General features: G+C 41.7%; 1 protein-coding gene across 5 annotated transcripts in view; it reads right to left on the bottom strand.

The window, feature by feature from the left end:
- The window catches only part of slc25a26 (solute carrier family 25 member 26), a 68,395-nt gene that overhangs the window by 17,202 nt on the left and 34,785 nt on the right, over nt 1-16,408 (bottom strand). For all 5 annotated transcript variants that reach the window (XM_044122728.1, XM_044122727.1, XM_044122730.1 and 2 more), the window contains 2 exons: nt 7,805-7,849; nt 2,391-2,460 (listed from right to left, as the gene is read on the bottom strand). In XM_044122728.1, the coding sequence (XP_043978663.1) occupies nt 2,391-2,460; nt 7,805-7,849 (115 nt within the window). The remainder of the gene's footprint in view (nt 1-2,390; nt 2,461-7,804; nt 7,850-16,408) is intronic.

Genomic DNA, 16,408 nt, shown 5'->3' with positions numbered 1-16,408 from the left:
TGATGATGAAAGAATCGAGTCAAAAACCGAAGCTTTAGATTCATCAGTCTGTCTACGATTTAACCGAGACACGGCCGCTCCGCGTTGATCCCTTTGGAGGTTTTCTGGCAATTGCCTGATGGGAGGAGACCTAAAACATATCTAGGACACAGATGGACAGACGGATAGGTGATGTACACACTAATGGACTGATTGATGGACGTCTTCTACGTGGGAGTACGATGAAGACGTGAACACAAATCCTGTCCCAAGTCTTTTGTCCCCTGCCTCTCTTTCATCACCACCTCAACGTTTTAAGTTCTGAACATTCCCGATATTTAAGCTCCCAGATGTCCAAACGTAACCAATTCTCCTCCAGCAGACCAAAGTCTCGTTCCATCACTCTGATGCTTCCTCTCCCTGTGTGCCGTTTTCCAGGTGGGGCGGTGCAGCACCGCGTCTCGGCTCCTCTGGGTGCCGTGTCCTCCCGTAACTGTCTTTTCCTCTCCTTCACCTCCAGCTCGGTGTGGTCCCCCGAGCGGCGGACCTCAATCTTCCCGTCCTGTCTGGCCCGGTCCAGCCGAGGAAGAGTTATGGACCGAAAGACATAAACGTTCCACAACGGCTCGGTGGACGGCCCCGGTTGTGAAATGTGGATTTACGTTGCGGGTTTTAGTTTTTCGTCATGGTAGAAAGTGTTGACTGGGAGCAATGACGGATGGTGTGACACATTTTTTCAGTCAGAGCTCAAGTCCTGGAGGCTTACGCTAAGCTGCTATGTTTCACTCACTCTGTGGATTTCTTAGGTCAGAGGAAGGTAATCGCTTACTTGCACTTTATTCAACCCCCAAACCTTTTGTTGCAGACTGAAGCTCTATTGAGCAGAGCATTTCTCACTCGAAACATTGAAAATGTTGCTAAAGTAATCAAATAAGTCACCGCTGATTATATTAGCAACATTTATGTTATTATTATTCTTCACAGCTTCTTGGCCGACTTCTTAAAACTTTCCAGTGATGTCACTGGATGGCTGCCAAACCATCCTGTCTGTATGGGATTTTTATTTTCTTCTGCCATTAGAGTGATTCAAAACTAGAAACAACTACTGTTTTTCATCTTGAATAGTGCAGTGGGAATGCACAGGCTCATCTAAAGTGATCCTAGGAAGAAATTCTGATGATCCCGAACAGATAAAACCAGGGTTAGCTGATCAGTGATTCTTATTCCAAAAACTGAGCCAATGCAAAATGTTCCAGCCAAGGTTCACCAATCAACGCGATACGCTGCCATCTAGATCTTTCCATTACTCTTGGTCTAAATTTGCCCTGGCACATGTTAAAGTCCCAGAGAAGTAACCATGATGATATGGATGACTCAATACTTTCCACCAGAACTGCCCTAGTGACAGTAGTGACAGTAGGGCGGAGCAGAAGATGGAAGGAAGAGAAGCAACATTTAGTGATTTCCAAACGGATGAATCAATATCAGCTAAGCCGTGATACAGATGATCAGAGTCTTTAAAAGACAAGTTTTCTTTTTTAAATAACTTTTACAAAGTGCAAGTCCTTCTTTTTGAACCTTCCTTCTACAATAACGAGAATCATTCCAGATTCACCGAAAAGTGGTGAGAGATTTTCTCATCGTTCTGCGTAATTATGTTCCGCTCAATTTAGCATCTGTGAAAATCGGTGGGGTTTGCAAAAATAAGGCAGTTTACATCCTGCTTTGACCCGTATCTCTGAGTTTGGACCTTCCTGATTAGACAAAAGGAAAAGGGAACAGTTTTACCCGAGACTTTAGTCTTTATCTGTTGCTCCTCTTTTGTGTAGGAAGGCGCAAATTTTTTATCTGAACTCTGTGCTCTTTGCTTACACATTCTATTTTTAGCTAACCGTCTTTCACTCCTTTTCTGATTCTTTCTCTCTCTCTTTTTCTCTTCCTGAAACCACTTCAGGATCCAGCGCTCCGAAGGTTGCGAAACCCGGCCCCCTCTCATCCCTCCTGCCCTTTCCCTCCGGTTGTCTGCGCTTCCCCTGATACTCATTCAGGCGGAGACAGACTCATAAAGTCTGCAGCCGTGTGATGTCCACTGGTGCTGGAGAACTGTGATAATGTGACCCCTCTGTTGAGAAAACAACGCGGGGTCCCTGGAAGTTTAGGACTCCTTTTTTTTATTGTTTTTTTTAATAAGCTGTAGCAAAAAGACGGATCAAGTTCGGTCCGATTTTCTCCTCGCTCCTTTATATCACAGATCTGGTGAGCAGGTGGCTCTGGGGAAACCTGTATCTCTCTCTGCTGGTCTTTCTTTATTAAACTGTCCACCGTCGACTTATCTATTCCTTTCTCCCATGTCCCCCCCATCACAGAGCCCCTTCTGCTTGGTTCCCAAAGCTACATATAATCCTCTGCACCTGCAAAAGCTCCGCACACCGCTGATTGCCAAGAGTGGAGCGTGTGACCTCGCCTCTTCCACCACAGCGTCTGGAAGAAAGAAGGAAAGAAGGAGAGGTTGGAGATAAAATACGAGGATTAAAGGACAAGAAAAGATTGAAAGAGAAGGGGAGAGAGAGAGAAAGAGACAACTGTTGTTAGAAGAGATAGGAGAAACATTGAAACCACATTGTGAACCTTGGTCGGGTCTGACGTCCAGAAACATCAGGTTTAAAAAAAGGATTTTAGACTATTATCGTGTTCCTCCTCTTCTTCTCCTTCCCTGTCAGCCCGCAGCACTCGGTTCCCAAGAATAGAGATTTATATGGGAGTTGGAGAAATTGCGAGATCTCCATACAGGCACAACTCAGTTCATGGAAACAAACATGACCCAAAGGTGAACTTAAATAAGGAACTCATAACAAAAAAATTGAACTTTTTCTTGTTCAGAATACGACTTTTTCAGCTGAGTGACTGAACCAAATCCTTCCGATGCCTCCGTATATTATATTCTCATTTATTGTTAAAGTAAACACGTTTTTCAAAGGAGGATCTGCAAGCATCACGGGGTGGAATTAGGCAGAAAAAGGCACGAGGATAAAAGCCTGGAACCTCAAATTCATACGGACAACTTCTAAGAACAACTCAGACCGCATGCTGTCAGGTGAAAATGAAAGGTTGTGTGTTGGAGAACATACATTAACTTTTCTGTTATCAGGAACGGTAACTACAACAGAACATCATCACACCATCACAGATCTAACCTCAACGGTACAACATTTGAAGTTTTTAATCGAACAGACACAAGAGAGAGCATGTATGTGAAAAACAAAGGAAGCTCTTAGAGATACATTTAGCAGCAACTGATTTCTATACAAGTGTTTGTGGAGGAGTTTTGTTCTATTATTCTTTTCAGCATTTCTTCAGTTCAGAAAAGTTTTTGAGTGTTTATTTTAACACATTTCTCTTAAGGTCAGTCAGGTCAAAATCTGAGACACTTAAATGCTTGAATTTCTTTCCTTTTCAGCTACTCTGCTGGCGATTGCTGCTGTACGTTTGGATAATTGTTCTATTAATAACCTAATAACCAAATTGCAAGCAGTTTTACGGATGGTCTTACATTAGAGTGAATTGCAATGTTCCTGGACTCAATTACTGTAAGACAAAAACCAATTACAAGCCCTCTGCTAACGCTCTGCTAATGCTCATATGTTGTTTTTTTGGTTTTCGCCAAATAAGGCATTGTGCATAACAATAACAGCCTGACACGTCTTCTTTGGTGACAGCTGTCCAAAAAACACAAAAATTCATTGTTGTGGATCTTTATTGCCACAAATAGACAGAGACCAAAGTCTGAGGTGATGTTAGCAACTCAAAACAAGCCAAACTCCTGGCAGGCTGGAATCGCAGGCGGTCAGATTGATGCAACCTGCCGAGCCAACCATCTACACGTCTCACAGTAACACTGACGACGAGTTCAGCTGAGAAAACAATGTCTGACTTTACAACCGTCTCGAGCGAAACGATCTCCTGATATCCGCTATAAAGAGTTGAATCCAAAACACAAACATTTTTAGTTGGAGTTGTTTCATATATCTTTAAATCAACTGCAGTTGGAAAGCCTGTCTGACCGTCTCGTTCTTGTTGGGAAGAATTATCCACTTATCAACAAACTTACTGTGAAATAGCATCTCTCTGCAAGTTCTAAGTAAACTTTTAGTGATAAAGTAAAAAAAAAACAAAAAAAAACTTTCTTGCAGAAATTTGGCCAAATCCTTTAAATTGAGCGGTCATGTTTTTTTTTTAAGAAAAGAGCCTTTAAGATCTGTTAACTTTGTCAAATGAGCCAGACTAGTTTAGTCTTTTTAACTCCTAGATATTTAATACCAGAGATTTTTAATACAGCACTTAGTTTAGCATGCATGCACGCCAAACAAGTACAGCATTGTTTTATAGTGGATAAGTCTGCGGCCCATTGTGCAACTTTTAAAAATGACACCAAAACAAAACTAAACAAACTCAAACTTGAAATGCAAGTCTAAAGGTTTTCCCAACAGGTCCTCATGTTGCATTCAGGTACAGCTGGGATATTTCGTTGAAATATCAAAACGACTCCAAAGTCATTGGAGTTTTTTTATTTTTTATTTTAAATTTTTATTCTAATGTGGGAAAACAGTTTTTATCAAAATGGTTATGTTGTTGTATAGTTGTGAGCCAGTTGCATAAGGTATGTAACAAAAGAAGCCTTGACCTATACAACCACGTTCATAATAGTTTAGTTTTCCCAGTTAAACTTAAATTTACACACGTGGACAAAATCGTCGGTTCCCCTCGGTTGACGAAAGAAAACCCCACAATCCTTTGATTGCAGTAATTGCCCCAAAAGGTTGAGCAACAAGATATTAAGTGAAGGGGACCTTTATTTTGTGAGTTTTTTTTTTTTTTTTAATAATCCTGTAAAGGTATGTTTGAAAAGCAATGTCTGACTTTCATTTGTTCATTTTCATTGAATTTGTATTCACTATCACCTTTCTCAGAATTCAAGTGATTTCTGAGACCATTGTGGGGTTTTGACTGAGGGCTGCCAACATTTTTATCCACGTGTGTAAAGTTACAGTAGATGTGAAAAAAAGTCAAGGTATTAATTTAAGTCACTCCCATTTTAACAAGTGTGTAATTTTGTATCATATCTGAACATAGGAAGGGCGATCATAGTTCACATAAAAAAAAAAAACAACTAACAAGAGCAGAAATAGTTTTCTAACTACTTGGCGTGTTTGACCTCTCTGATAACTGAGCTAACCTCCCCATCTGCAACCGGCTACTGAGTGAAACCACCTGATGTTTGTGTTTGGAGTTTGAACTCGGGATGATACGGAGGCTGCCTCTTTCCTTTCCTCCCCCCCCATCAGTTCAGGCCGGCGGACGAGGAGAGTGACGGCGCAAAGTTGGTGTCTGGATGAAATGCGAATGAACAGCTGCGCTGCCTCGGGGCGCCGCAAGGTACGAGTACTTCTAAGGGAGAGAGCAACTGAGCAACAGCATGGAGCGATTACTAATATTTTCTTTGTCCCATTTCTCTCCCTCGATGGTTTAATCGATTGCATGTTATCTCTCTCTTCCTTTTATCCTCTCTCGTTCGATCCACCACACAAGTCTGGACGTTACCAGAAGCATATGTGTGTGTGTGTGTGTGTGCTCATGCAAATACAAACATGTAAACACACACACAGACACAGAAAGAGAAAGAGAGAGAGAGAAGAAGAAGCGAAGCCAGAGTAGTTGAAGTCAGGACGGTGCTCATGTGTGTCCCATTAGAGGTCCGATTAAAAAGGAGATTTTTGTTTTCCACATCAAAGGACTCACGCTGAGGGATTCCTCTGCATCTCCCCCGTTTTCTGAGCCTCTTCCTCCCTGCCTCCCTCCTCTTTTCATGAATAGATATTGAGGGGTAAATCCGGGAATACAAACTTTTTGACCCCCGTGCACCGGGGTCCCACTTTGCACGTGGACGGCGGCCAACAGGAAACGGGCCGCGCGGCTCCGTCCGGGCTGCGTTTGTGAGCGTTTCCAGCTCAAATCGTGTTCCCATCGTGCCTCGGACCAGAAATTCCCAGGATTTTTTGCGGCCCCGCGTTTGTGTTCGGTCGTAAACTAGACGCAACCCGCCCTCCTGTTTGAGGTCAGAAAAATGACGGAGAAAACTGGAAGCTACACACTCACAAAACAGAGAGGGGGAAAAGAGCCTGTGTGAAATTTACACGAGAACGACGCTTTCTTGCAAAAGTGTTCACACCCCTCCTTCTTTTCCACATTTTGTCATGTTGCGACCACAGGCTTTAATTAATTTCACACAAAGCAGTGAACACATTGAAACAAAGGCTTGCATTATTGTTGCTGTCATTTGTCAGAACATCAAGCTGAACGATACTCTTTCTTTTTTTTAAAAAACTCGACTCCTTGGGAGTGCAGCTCATCATAACATCATTCAACAATGTTTTGTTTGTAGCTAAGAAGATCTCTGCTGTGTTTTTTTAGGGGCAATTTTAAATATTCCCATTAGGAAGACCTCCAGTAAGTCCAACAAACTGATAACTGAATGAGATCTAGTCAGGTTGGAGTTGTGAACTGTTTACCCGGTGAACTATAAACATGAACTAATTCATTTTAGCCAGGTTGTACTGAATTTAGAGCTACTTATTACTGAGGAAGAACTGGCACCACACTGTTGGCTGCAAAGTGGAAAGAAAACGATACATGGTTGAACAATTGGACTCCTCACATTACGAAATCTTTGTCCATCTCCGTCCACGTCGGACGCAAATGAAGCTTCACCAGAAACTTTTGTAATTAAATCATGTAGAGCCTCATTAAGATACGCTGTAAATGTGACTCATTTAGACTGTAAATGAGTCACATCCTTTAGCAACCAATGCGTTAAACCCCGCTAAAACCACTAACACCTCTTTTTCAGTGGGAAACATGAATGCAGGTGAAATCTCTGACCTGCTAAATTAATGCACACAAGAATAATGTTCCCCTTTTCCGTGTGGGTTTCCAACAGCTGGGCTGGGCGAGAAAACGCAGCAATTTATGATCCCGAAGAAACAGATGGAAGAAAAAGCCACACACACACACACATGGACTCACGCTCAATCCAATCATTTTTGAACGTCTCAGCGGTCATTCTGGAGATTGACGACAGTGAGGAAACCTGTTTGCCAGTAATTAGCTGGTTGAGCTCCTCCTAATCTGGCCCAATATTGTATCTGAGAAGAAGCCTAATTGGGCGGGGCGCGGGCAGATTCCAGCAGTCCGGCTCCTCGCCAACGGACATCTGCAGATGGCCTGGAGAGCGACGGCCTTTGACTGAGAGACAAAGAGATACTTGTGAACGACACGAACGCATATAAACACCGACTGCGCGGCGTATTGTTGGTCTGCTGCTAGCTCCCTCATCACTGACGGAGCGTTTGACTGTCCGTCCCTCAGACGTGATGTCACTCGGCCCAAATGCCGTCTTCTCAAAGAGAAACGGCCTTTTATTGGCTCGGGGCCACGCAGGGAGAAGCGGGGACAGGAGAGACGCGGAGGAATAAAGACATTACAGCAGAAAGGAAGGTGCGGAAAGAGAGACAAATTTGATGGCGGCGGCAACGGTCCATTAAACGGTGTTGGAGTCACATTTTTGCCTGCCACAATGATACAGGGGAATGTGGAGGAGGAGTCCGCTGTAAAAGTGTCAGGAGGTTAAGCGCCGAGCTATGGCTTTACTATGAATTTATCGCTCGGTGTTACTGCTGGAAATCAAGCTACTGAGATAACACGGCCGTACAATAAAAACCCCGGAGGGAATACAATAACAGCTTTTATGAGAAGGTAGAATGATACATACCTTTAAATATTCCCAGAGCGGAAACTGCACCAGTGAGAATGGGATCTGAAAAACAAATCAGGGATTTAATAGGTCAATTAAGTATTCCGAATTTGTTTTTGCTGTTCTGGAGTTTCAAGTTTATTAATATAGCATCTGACACTTATTGTCTCTTACAACTCTTTTCTGCTTGTTGTCGCTTGAGGCCCATTGAATAGTGGAGACTGATAAAAATGAGAATCCGACTGAATAGACGCAGTAATCACACATCTTTAATATTACAAAAACAAACTTCAATGGGTTTTATTGGGATTTTATGTGACAGTGCATAATAGTGAAGTGAAAGAAAATAACACATGGTTTTAATCTGGTTTACAAATAAACATGAGAAATTTGTATTTTGCATCCATTGACATAAAGGAGGCATGATACAAACTTTGATCGAAATGATTTCTTCTGAGGTTGAAACTTATAGTTCCTCTTCATTTCTATTTGCTTTGTAGTCAAGAGAAGACCTTTAAATTACATCCACGTGATCTCCATCTACTGGTTACCTGGCTAATAAAGACAGATTTTATTTAGAGGTATGAGAATAAAAGGGGCTACTCGCACCCTAGCTTTCAATTTTACATGCAAGAAAAACTTCAAAAAGGCATTTTCTTTCCACTTTACAGAAAGTTGCTGCTTCGTGTTGGTCTTTCAAATTAAAACAGGCAATAAAATACATTTACGTTTGTAGCTAAAATGCACTCTAAGTGGATTTGGACTGAGAAAGGTCCAGCATAATGCCCTAGAAGTGCAGTGCAGTTCACCAAATCGGCTCATGTAGGAAATTAACAAAGCAGAGAAGAAAAAAAGCAACAAAAAAAAAACAACAAAAAATGAGAGCACTGAAAAGGCAAAGAGGCAAATAACACCAACTCCGACTACGCTCACATGTGGAGCGATGCAAACGCACGCACGGGAATGGGCACGGCTGTCGTAAACAGACGCGTGGAGAAAAAACACGCGAAAACACTAATTCACAGGGACGTGTATACAGTGTCAATCTGAGAGCGGAGCAGGACAGGAAGGAGGAGAGGGAACAAAAACAAATCCTCAGAGAGAAATAAATACAGCGACACTGAGCTGCGTCTTTGATTCAGTAAAGAAAAGATCGTTCATCTGAGTGAGACGCATTTTCCTCCTGTGCTGCTGAACGGATCAGGCTGTGAGTCGGTCAGACAGAAGGACAAAACATGAGCTGTCCTTACCCCACCGAACCACTTTATTACACACTTACTTCCAATGCAAACGGCATGAAAAAACCCACTTAATATCAATGTCATTATCAGTTATGTTCTCTGATCTTTGACAATAGTGTAACGATGTTCAACATCAAGGAAAATCAAAAAGAAAGATCAGTGAGTATAAATTTTACAAAGGATGATTTCTGACTGAAATATTAAGACACTCAATAAATTACATCCATCTATCTACACTGAAACAAGAAAATAGGCAATCCAACTTAAATATGTTGCATTAACTGGTCACAAGTAATCAAATTAAGTTTATACAAGAAAGTTCATTAAGTTGACATGTTAAACGTAAATAAAGCTAGTCTGACTAACTTAACTCGATTATATGTGGCAAATTAACAAATTTTTTAAGTTAGAGCTTTATTCTCTTTTCTATGTCCAGCCATTTATCCACGCCCGATGCTTGTTGATCTCTTTCCACCACACTTTTTCCTTCCACCCAACTTTCCCCTGATATACTTGGAAACAGCACTCTATGAATGGCCAAGTTGCTCAGCAATGCCCCTCTGTGTCTTACGCTCCTTGAGGAAGTTAACATCTCTCAAGTCAGCAATCTTCTCCGCGTTTGTAACAAACCTATATGAGCCTCACTTATTGAAATAAATGAATTAAATAAGGCGATCACTGGCGATCTAATGGGCTGCACAGTGATGCAGTTGGTAGCGTGTTGCCTTACAGCAGTGCTTCTCATTTCCAGTCCTCAGGCCCCCCCCCCCTGCTCTGCATGTTTTAGATGTAGCTCTACTCCAGAGCAGCTGATTCAAATGATTGCAAGACCACCAAGTGCTGCAGAAGCCTGTTAATCACCCATGTATTCAATCCAGGTGTGTGGCAGAAGGGAAACAACTAAAACATGCAGGGTGGGGTGGGGTGGGGGGGTGAGGACTGGAATTGAGAAGCGCTGCCTTACAGAAACAAGGTCCTGGATTTGAAAATTTAGAGAAAATGACCCGCTCATACATGCCTAACGTTGTTTTGTCTTTGACTTGGAGACTGAGCTGCCTGTTACTTTACACTAAAAAATACCTGTAGTATGACTTTTTCAGTTTTTGCCCATCTGTACTGTTTAGCTAATGAGCTAAAGTCCAATTAACCAGTTATTAACGTTCACCATTCATAAAGCCTAGTGACTCGGCGGTACTGGCAGTAAACCGTTTCTGCCTTTACAGTTTTTGTTTTACTTATGACATAACCGGTTAGTTGTTGTTTTTTTTTTGTTTGTTTGTTTTGTTGTTGTTGTAACTTGCATGCCAAAAAAGCATTAAGACGTGAATTTTGAAATTCAATACAATATTTGTTTATCGCGTGGGGAGTCAGAAGCGTTCGCCCATCTGGTCTGTCCGGGCAGACAGAAGCAAATTCCCAGAGTCCACGGAGATTATCTGAAAACTTTATTTGACATACTCTGCGTCTGGCATCCAGCCCCCTGAAAGTGGAGTGTTATAAAGAGTGCACCTGTGTTTTATTACCCCACCGGTGAGTTCTTTTCCATGCCGGGAAAAGTAAAAAAAAAAAAAAAAAAAGAGTGAGAAGGAGGGAGAACAGAGAGGGAGTTTGGAAGGGTAACGTGGGGTAAGCTGGACTTATTGTATCGATACAGTAAAGGAAGAAAAAGACGACGACAAGAAGTCTGACCAATTTCAGGAACAAACTTGTGTTCAAAAAGTACCGACAGCAGCTTCTCTTGCCGATTTTAATTGATAGATTGAATTTTGTCTGTATCGTCGATACAGAAAAACATGAGAAACTCAAAACTCCAATATGATCACTGATACTTTGCCTGAAAAACAGGCCGGACGGTTTGCAACGAGTGCAAAGTATAAGAAAGAGAAACACAGATGGCTCAACTAAAGATCTGGAAAAAAATGATCTGCAAGAGATTTACGACTTGCTTTGACACCTCGGGACGCTGTGCGTGGAGTGTGCATGTGCCTTTGCTGGCACTATCCCGTCAGAGAAGACACTTAAAAACCTCATGTGGTCTGATGAGCCTGCTAAGACAACAGACACACCGACTTCAACATGTCCGAGCCTGGCTCTGTGTGAAAAACCGGGACGATGTCTTTTTCAGCTCGTGTTGATTTAAGCTTCGAAAATCCGAAGCACAAAAAGGCTGGCATGAGAAGAATTCCCTGTTGGGTTTTTCTTTTGTCCTGCTGAAATGCCTCGCTGTCACCTTGCGTCGACTTGATCGCAGCGACCAGCCTCTGCAACCCGACGTGGGTTGTAACGATAGAAGGCGACGAGAGAGGCAAAAAATCCCATGTAGATTTTACACACATAAAATTTCTAATTATGCCATAACGTTGTTGGTAATATAAAGGCTGGATTTTCATCCACAGCCCTTTTATGGACTCCAGCTCTGCTGATCTTTTCACTGGCTGCTGGCGTTGATGCTGCTGCTTTAGAAGCATGTTGGCTCGGGTCTGTGATCTCTTTCGGAGCTCCAGCGCCAGGATGTTTGGGCTTCGACAAAAAATGTTTGTCCTGTTTTTGGTAGGCAAGACTCATGTTGGACAAAATTCATCCTAAAATATCTCACAACTCAGCAGGTTTCCTTGTTCAGTCACCAGCAACCCATTAACCAGGATTTCCCCCAGGGTATTATAAGCTTTGGGGGGGGCACCAGGCTAAACATTGTTCACGTATTTTGAATTTTTTTAATGTTTGCCTTTTCTAAGACTTCATAGTAAGCATTTGGGCTTTGTTAATGTCTTCCAATAACACATTCACAATTATCTAGTCATATTTTCAAATTTCCTGTCAACTTTAAACATTTTTTTACTTAAAAAAATGACTGCTGGTTGACTGTCCCAGCACCCCAAGTTTTCTGTTGGAAACCCTGAATTAGCAATCCAACAAATTCATATATTGTGAACCTCAAGGACTGATTATAATGTAAGGGTGTTAGGTGCACTTGTTCAGTTGGTGGCTCACAGCCTCCTCTTTCCTCTATGCTACGCTACAGCTTCCTTCTGTCAGCAAAACCTGCCGTAAATGCTAAAGTTGCTAGCATGGCAACCGACGACAGAGGATAAATGGTTTTCCTGTAACAGTAAGTAGTTTCTTATCCATTGAGCAGCGTGTACACAAGGACGACTGACAGCGCTAAGACCCTCCTCCTGGCTCTGATTGGTTGATTTTAGCAGCTCTGGGAGAAGGAGGAGGAGGGTTTTGTTTTTGTTTTTTTTTTCACATACTGTCTGTCTCTTATTACGCTATCACGACACGGCCACGGTCTTAACATCTTTGTATGAACGTTACGTTCCCCAGCTTTAACTGGTTTTCAAACCTGCACGCTTTTTATATCAGTGAGTTACAGAAAGTTCAGCCATAAGTGTGGAGCACACAAAGTCCCCAGTTAAGCCGTCCTGGACAAACAGTCATGAAGACTCCCAGGATCGTTCCACGGTGGGCTCCAGCAGGAGCCATGAGGGCAGCCAGGTGGAGTAGACTGTTCAAGGCTGAGTTCCTAACTGCTGACTCCGTCTCCCCCTGACTCATATAACGCACCGGCTAGCTCTGCAGATGTAGCTTCATAAACCCAAGCATGTGTGTATCTCTGCACTACAAATAGTGGACAAATCTGCTGAATATTACAATGCTGAGACAAAAGGCGAGCAAATGCTAGCGATGCTAAGATCTTATTTAGTCTACAAGGCAGAGCGAAGCAGCATTACGCAGTGTTGTTCAACGCAGTACGTCCCTGTAATTAAATGCACGCTGTAGTTATTTCACTGATCATTTAGCAGGAGAAAATGTTTCCCCAGAGGACAAACAGGCAGAGATGTTTATGTCCACTGAAAAGACTGAGGTTTACCACCGACTGCCAAAAGCTCTGCTCCAGCATGAGCCAATCCGTGCACACGGATGACTCCATGAGAAACAAATGAATCACAGACATCAAGAAGGAGAAAAAATAAAAATAAAAATAAACACACCCACGGGATTTAACACATTGCTGAGGTCTGGTAACATGACCTGTCGCTGGGCTTAAAAAAAAAGAAAAATCTTGCCACACACATAGTCAGCATATATTTCTAAAGCAACAAAACAGATGACGCTGAAACAGCAAAACTTTAATTAATTCTGATTTTCTTTCCTAATGCAGTCACTAGCAAGACTTTAGCTGCAGCTATGTTCTTCAGTTTGGTTTTCAGTGGAACATCATAACAACTTCCTGTGAGGGGTTTTGATTCTGACGGGATTATTTCAGAAGACCTTGGCTATAGGTTGACATTGCTACACTTCAGAAAGAAATATATTTGAGAGGAATATCAACAAAATTGGAAACAGTGGAATTTTTTTTTTTTTTTTTTTTTTTGCTCCTTTCAGTTTCAATTTGATTTGTTTTTGAGCCATTTCACAACAAGAAGTTATTCAAAAAACAACAACAAAAAAACAACAATACACCAAAAATAAATAGCTTCATTTAGGAAAATTAGTTGATAAACTAATTTCTATTATTTCTATGTTTCTTTAAAGAAATTTTGTTCTATTTATTACTTTTCATATTAGGGCTGGATAATAAATCAATAGCAATATGTATTGCGCTAGACACCTGATCAGTATCAATAGATAATATGTCTGACAGAATAGTCAATAATTTTACCGTAGCCGCTCACACTTTGGTTGCATAGCAACAACTTGTTGAGCAACTTGCATGGCAGCAGTTTCAGGTTTTCTGCTGTGCCTCATAGCTGCTTAAAATTAAAAAACAATGGTGTGAAATGACTGTGGATAAAACAGGAAAGGTCACATCACCAATTTGGCAGCACTTAAAACAAAAAACTTCGACTATCAACCGATATGAAACAGTTGCGTTGTGAAACGTTTTTCAGCCATATCCTCCAAACCCAATTTATATTCAAGTGTGTATCGACCAAACATACCCAACTATACTCCAGTTAAAATCGACATTGTGACATCTTTTCCTCGCTTGAACTAAACAGGATAAAGACATCATACACACTAGTCAGATACTGTTTAAGTTCATATTCAAAACTCTCTCAATAACTGGCCTCAAACCTGTTCATTTCCATGGTTTTGATTCCTGAGTAAAGCAATTCTAACACAAAACGGCTTAATGACCGAAATCAAGTTAATCCTCTGAGTGAAGACTGGATAGTTAAGCACTAAAAGGTCAAATTTCCTTCAAATCACTGTTCGGCGAAATCTCACAGTTGGCTATTTTCTCCATCGTCCTATTATAGATAGAAAACAAAAACAGCAAAAATGTGTTTACTGGTCAATTTCGAAACCACAGATCAAAAGTCAGCCACTAAATTCTATCAAGGACATCTCCAAACTTAAATCATGAGGCTTGGACTTCAAGGTTAGTTAATTCCAAAGATATTAAGGCATTTTGAAAACATAGCACATTTAATCAACTTGTACAATCTAATCCCGCTTTCTAAACAAGTGTTCACATAAGCAAACATCAGATGTCCCAAGTGCAAGTAAATGCAGCGTGTAATAATCTCCGAGCCACGTAGCGTTCGCTCTACCTCGTGTGTTTTGCCTGTGGCATGGAGAGAGTGAAGGTAGCCGAGGGCAAGCCCGCATTGTTTAATGTTATCTGATTGAACAGCTGGAGTAAAAGTAGTTTGAAAAATGCTTTGAAGACTAAAACTGTCATTTCTAAAAGGTTGTCTTTTGATTACTTATGCAACATTTACACAAGGTGGGATGGGGCGCCATGAAAAACACAATCCATACATCAAATTTCCACCAAAATGCAGTGATTGTAAAGACAAGTTAGCAGCTCTGAATACTGTAAATGATTAAAATAAGCTTCATCATGATTAATTAATTACATAGCCTCTCAATAATTAAGATTTATATCACATTTTATCACTAATTAGTAAACTATATTTGGCAATCTTCCAACTTGGCAACATAAGAAACTTGGAATATAATTGTTTAAGTCATGCCCAGACTTTGTCCTTTCTGAACATTAAGGGACTAAAGCAACATCTGCCACACAAACATCTGTGTCCTTCAGACACAGGATTCCACAGCTAGGACACACACACACACACGCACACGCACGCACACACCCACACACACACACACACACACACACACACACACAACTCCTGCATGATACTGCTGTCCTGCATGTGCATCCTGTTTGCTTTTGGGTGAATAATCTGGCACGCTTTGAAAGATCTCCACACACACGCGCACATGTACGCAATTGGAGCATCATTCTATGTTTTCCAGCTGACGCAGATTAAAAGTGATCAAGGTTGACAGAGCCACTTGCTATGACTGTCAGGTATGTTATCATCCAAATATGGAGTTGGTGTCCGCTGTGTCATTTCTGCTGACAGAGTTCCCATCTGTCTGTGTGCGTGTGTGTGTGTGTGCGTGCGTGCGTGCGTGTGTGTGTGTGTGTCCCTGCTTGCCAACTGTAGCACAGCTAACTTTATTAGTATTCAGAGAGGCTCTGGGCTGTCACAGGTCCTTAGGCACTCGACTAAGGGGAGGAAAAACACATGTCAAGATATATTCACATTGAGCATGATTGTAGGCAGGTCAGTTGGCTGCAATTTGACAAATGACTTTTAATAGGTCATACTGCACACTCTGCATACTGATGGCTATTCAGAAAGAGAGTAATGATAAAGGAGATGGATATTAAGAGACAAGTAGATGGATGCATCAATGTTCTGTCCAAGGGAAACAAAAATACTGTTGCCGCAGATTCCTTTCCAAGAAACGCCCTCAATTTGAAGTCAAAATGCTACCCTACTCGGTCTATTGAAACTCTAAAATTCAAATACAACAAAAATACTGGACTGTCCAGTAAAATCATCCAAATGGACCTACAGTTTAAGTCCGTTTACGGCTGAGAATGTGCTGAGTTCTCTCCAGTCTTGATTAGGAGTAGCACTCACCCTCCATCCCAGCCCAGATTATTGGCTACCAGAGGAGCCAAACCATCTGCTTTTACAGCAGCCTCCACACTGGAACCTCTGTTAGTGTTAAAGATGTGCAAAAAGCCTTAAAATGTTAATCTTTTACTGCAGCAGTGTAATTTCACAAAATCTCATGCAGCGTGTTTTTGGCCAAAAACTGAATCTTGGGGCGTTTTCACACCTGATGGTCCTGTGGACTTGGTTTTATTGGGGACCAAAATTGCAACATTTTCAGATGGTGCGGTTGAGTTTCTCAATGAACTGTTTACCCCACCACCTGTGGTGGCGCTGCACCAAGAACTACTGAAGGAAACGACATAAAAACCTGAGCTAGATTTAAGCGTTTGTTTGGTTGTATGTACCCAGAATGACCTACACCATAGTTTACTTCCAGCTTTTGGAGC

Source organism: Gambusia affinis, linkage group LG07, assembly GCF_019740435.1.
Source record: "Gambusia affinis linkage group LG07, SWU_Gaff_1.0, whole genome shotgun sequence".
Taxonomy (NCBI): domain Eukaryota; kingdom Metazoa; phylum Chordata; class Actinopteri; order Cyprinodontiformes; family Poeciliidae; genus Gambusia; species Gambusia affinis.
This window is presented reverse-complemented; position numbering and strand designations above follow the sequence as displayed.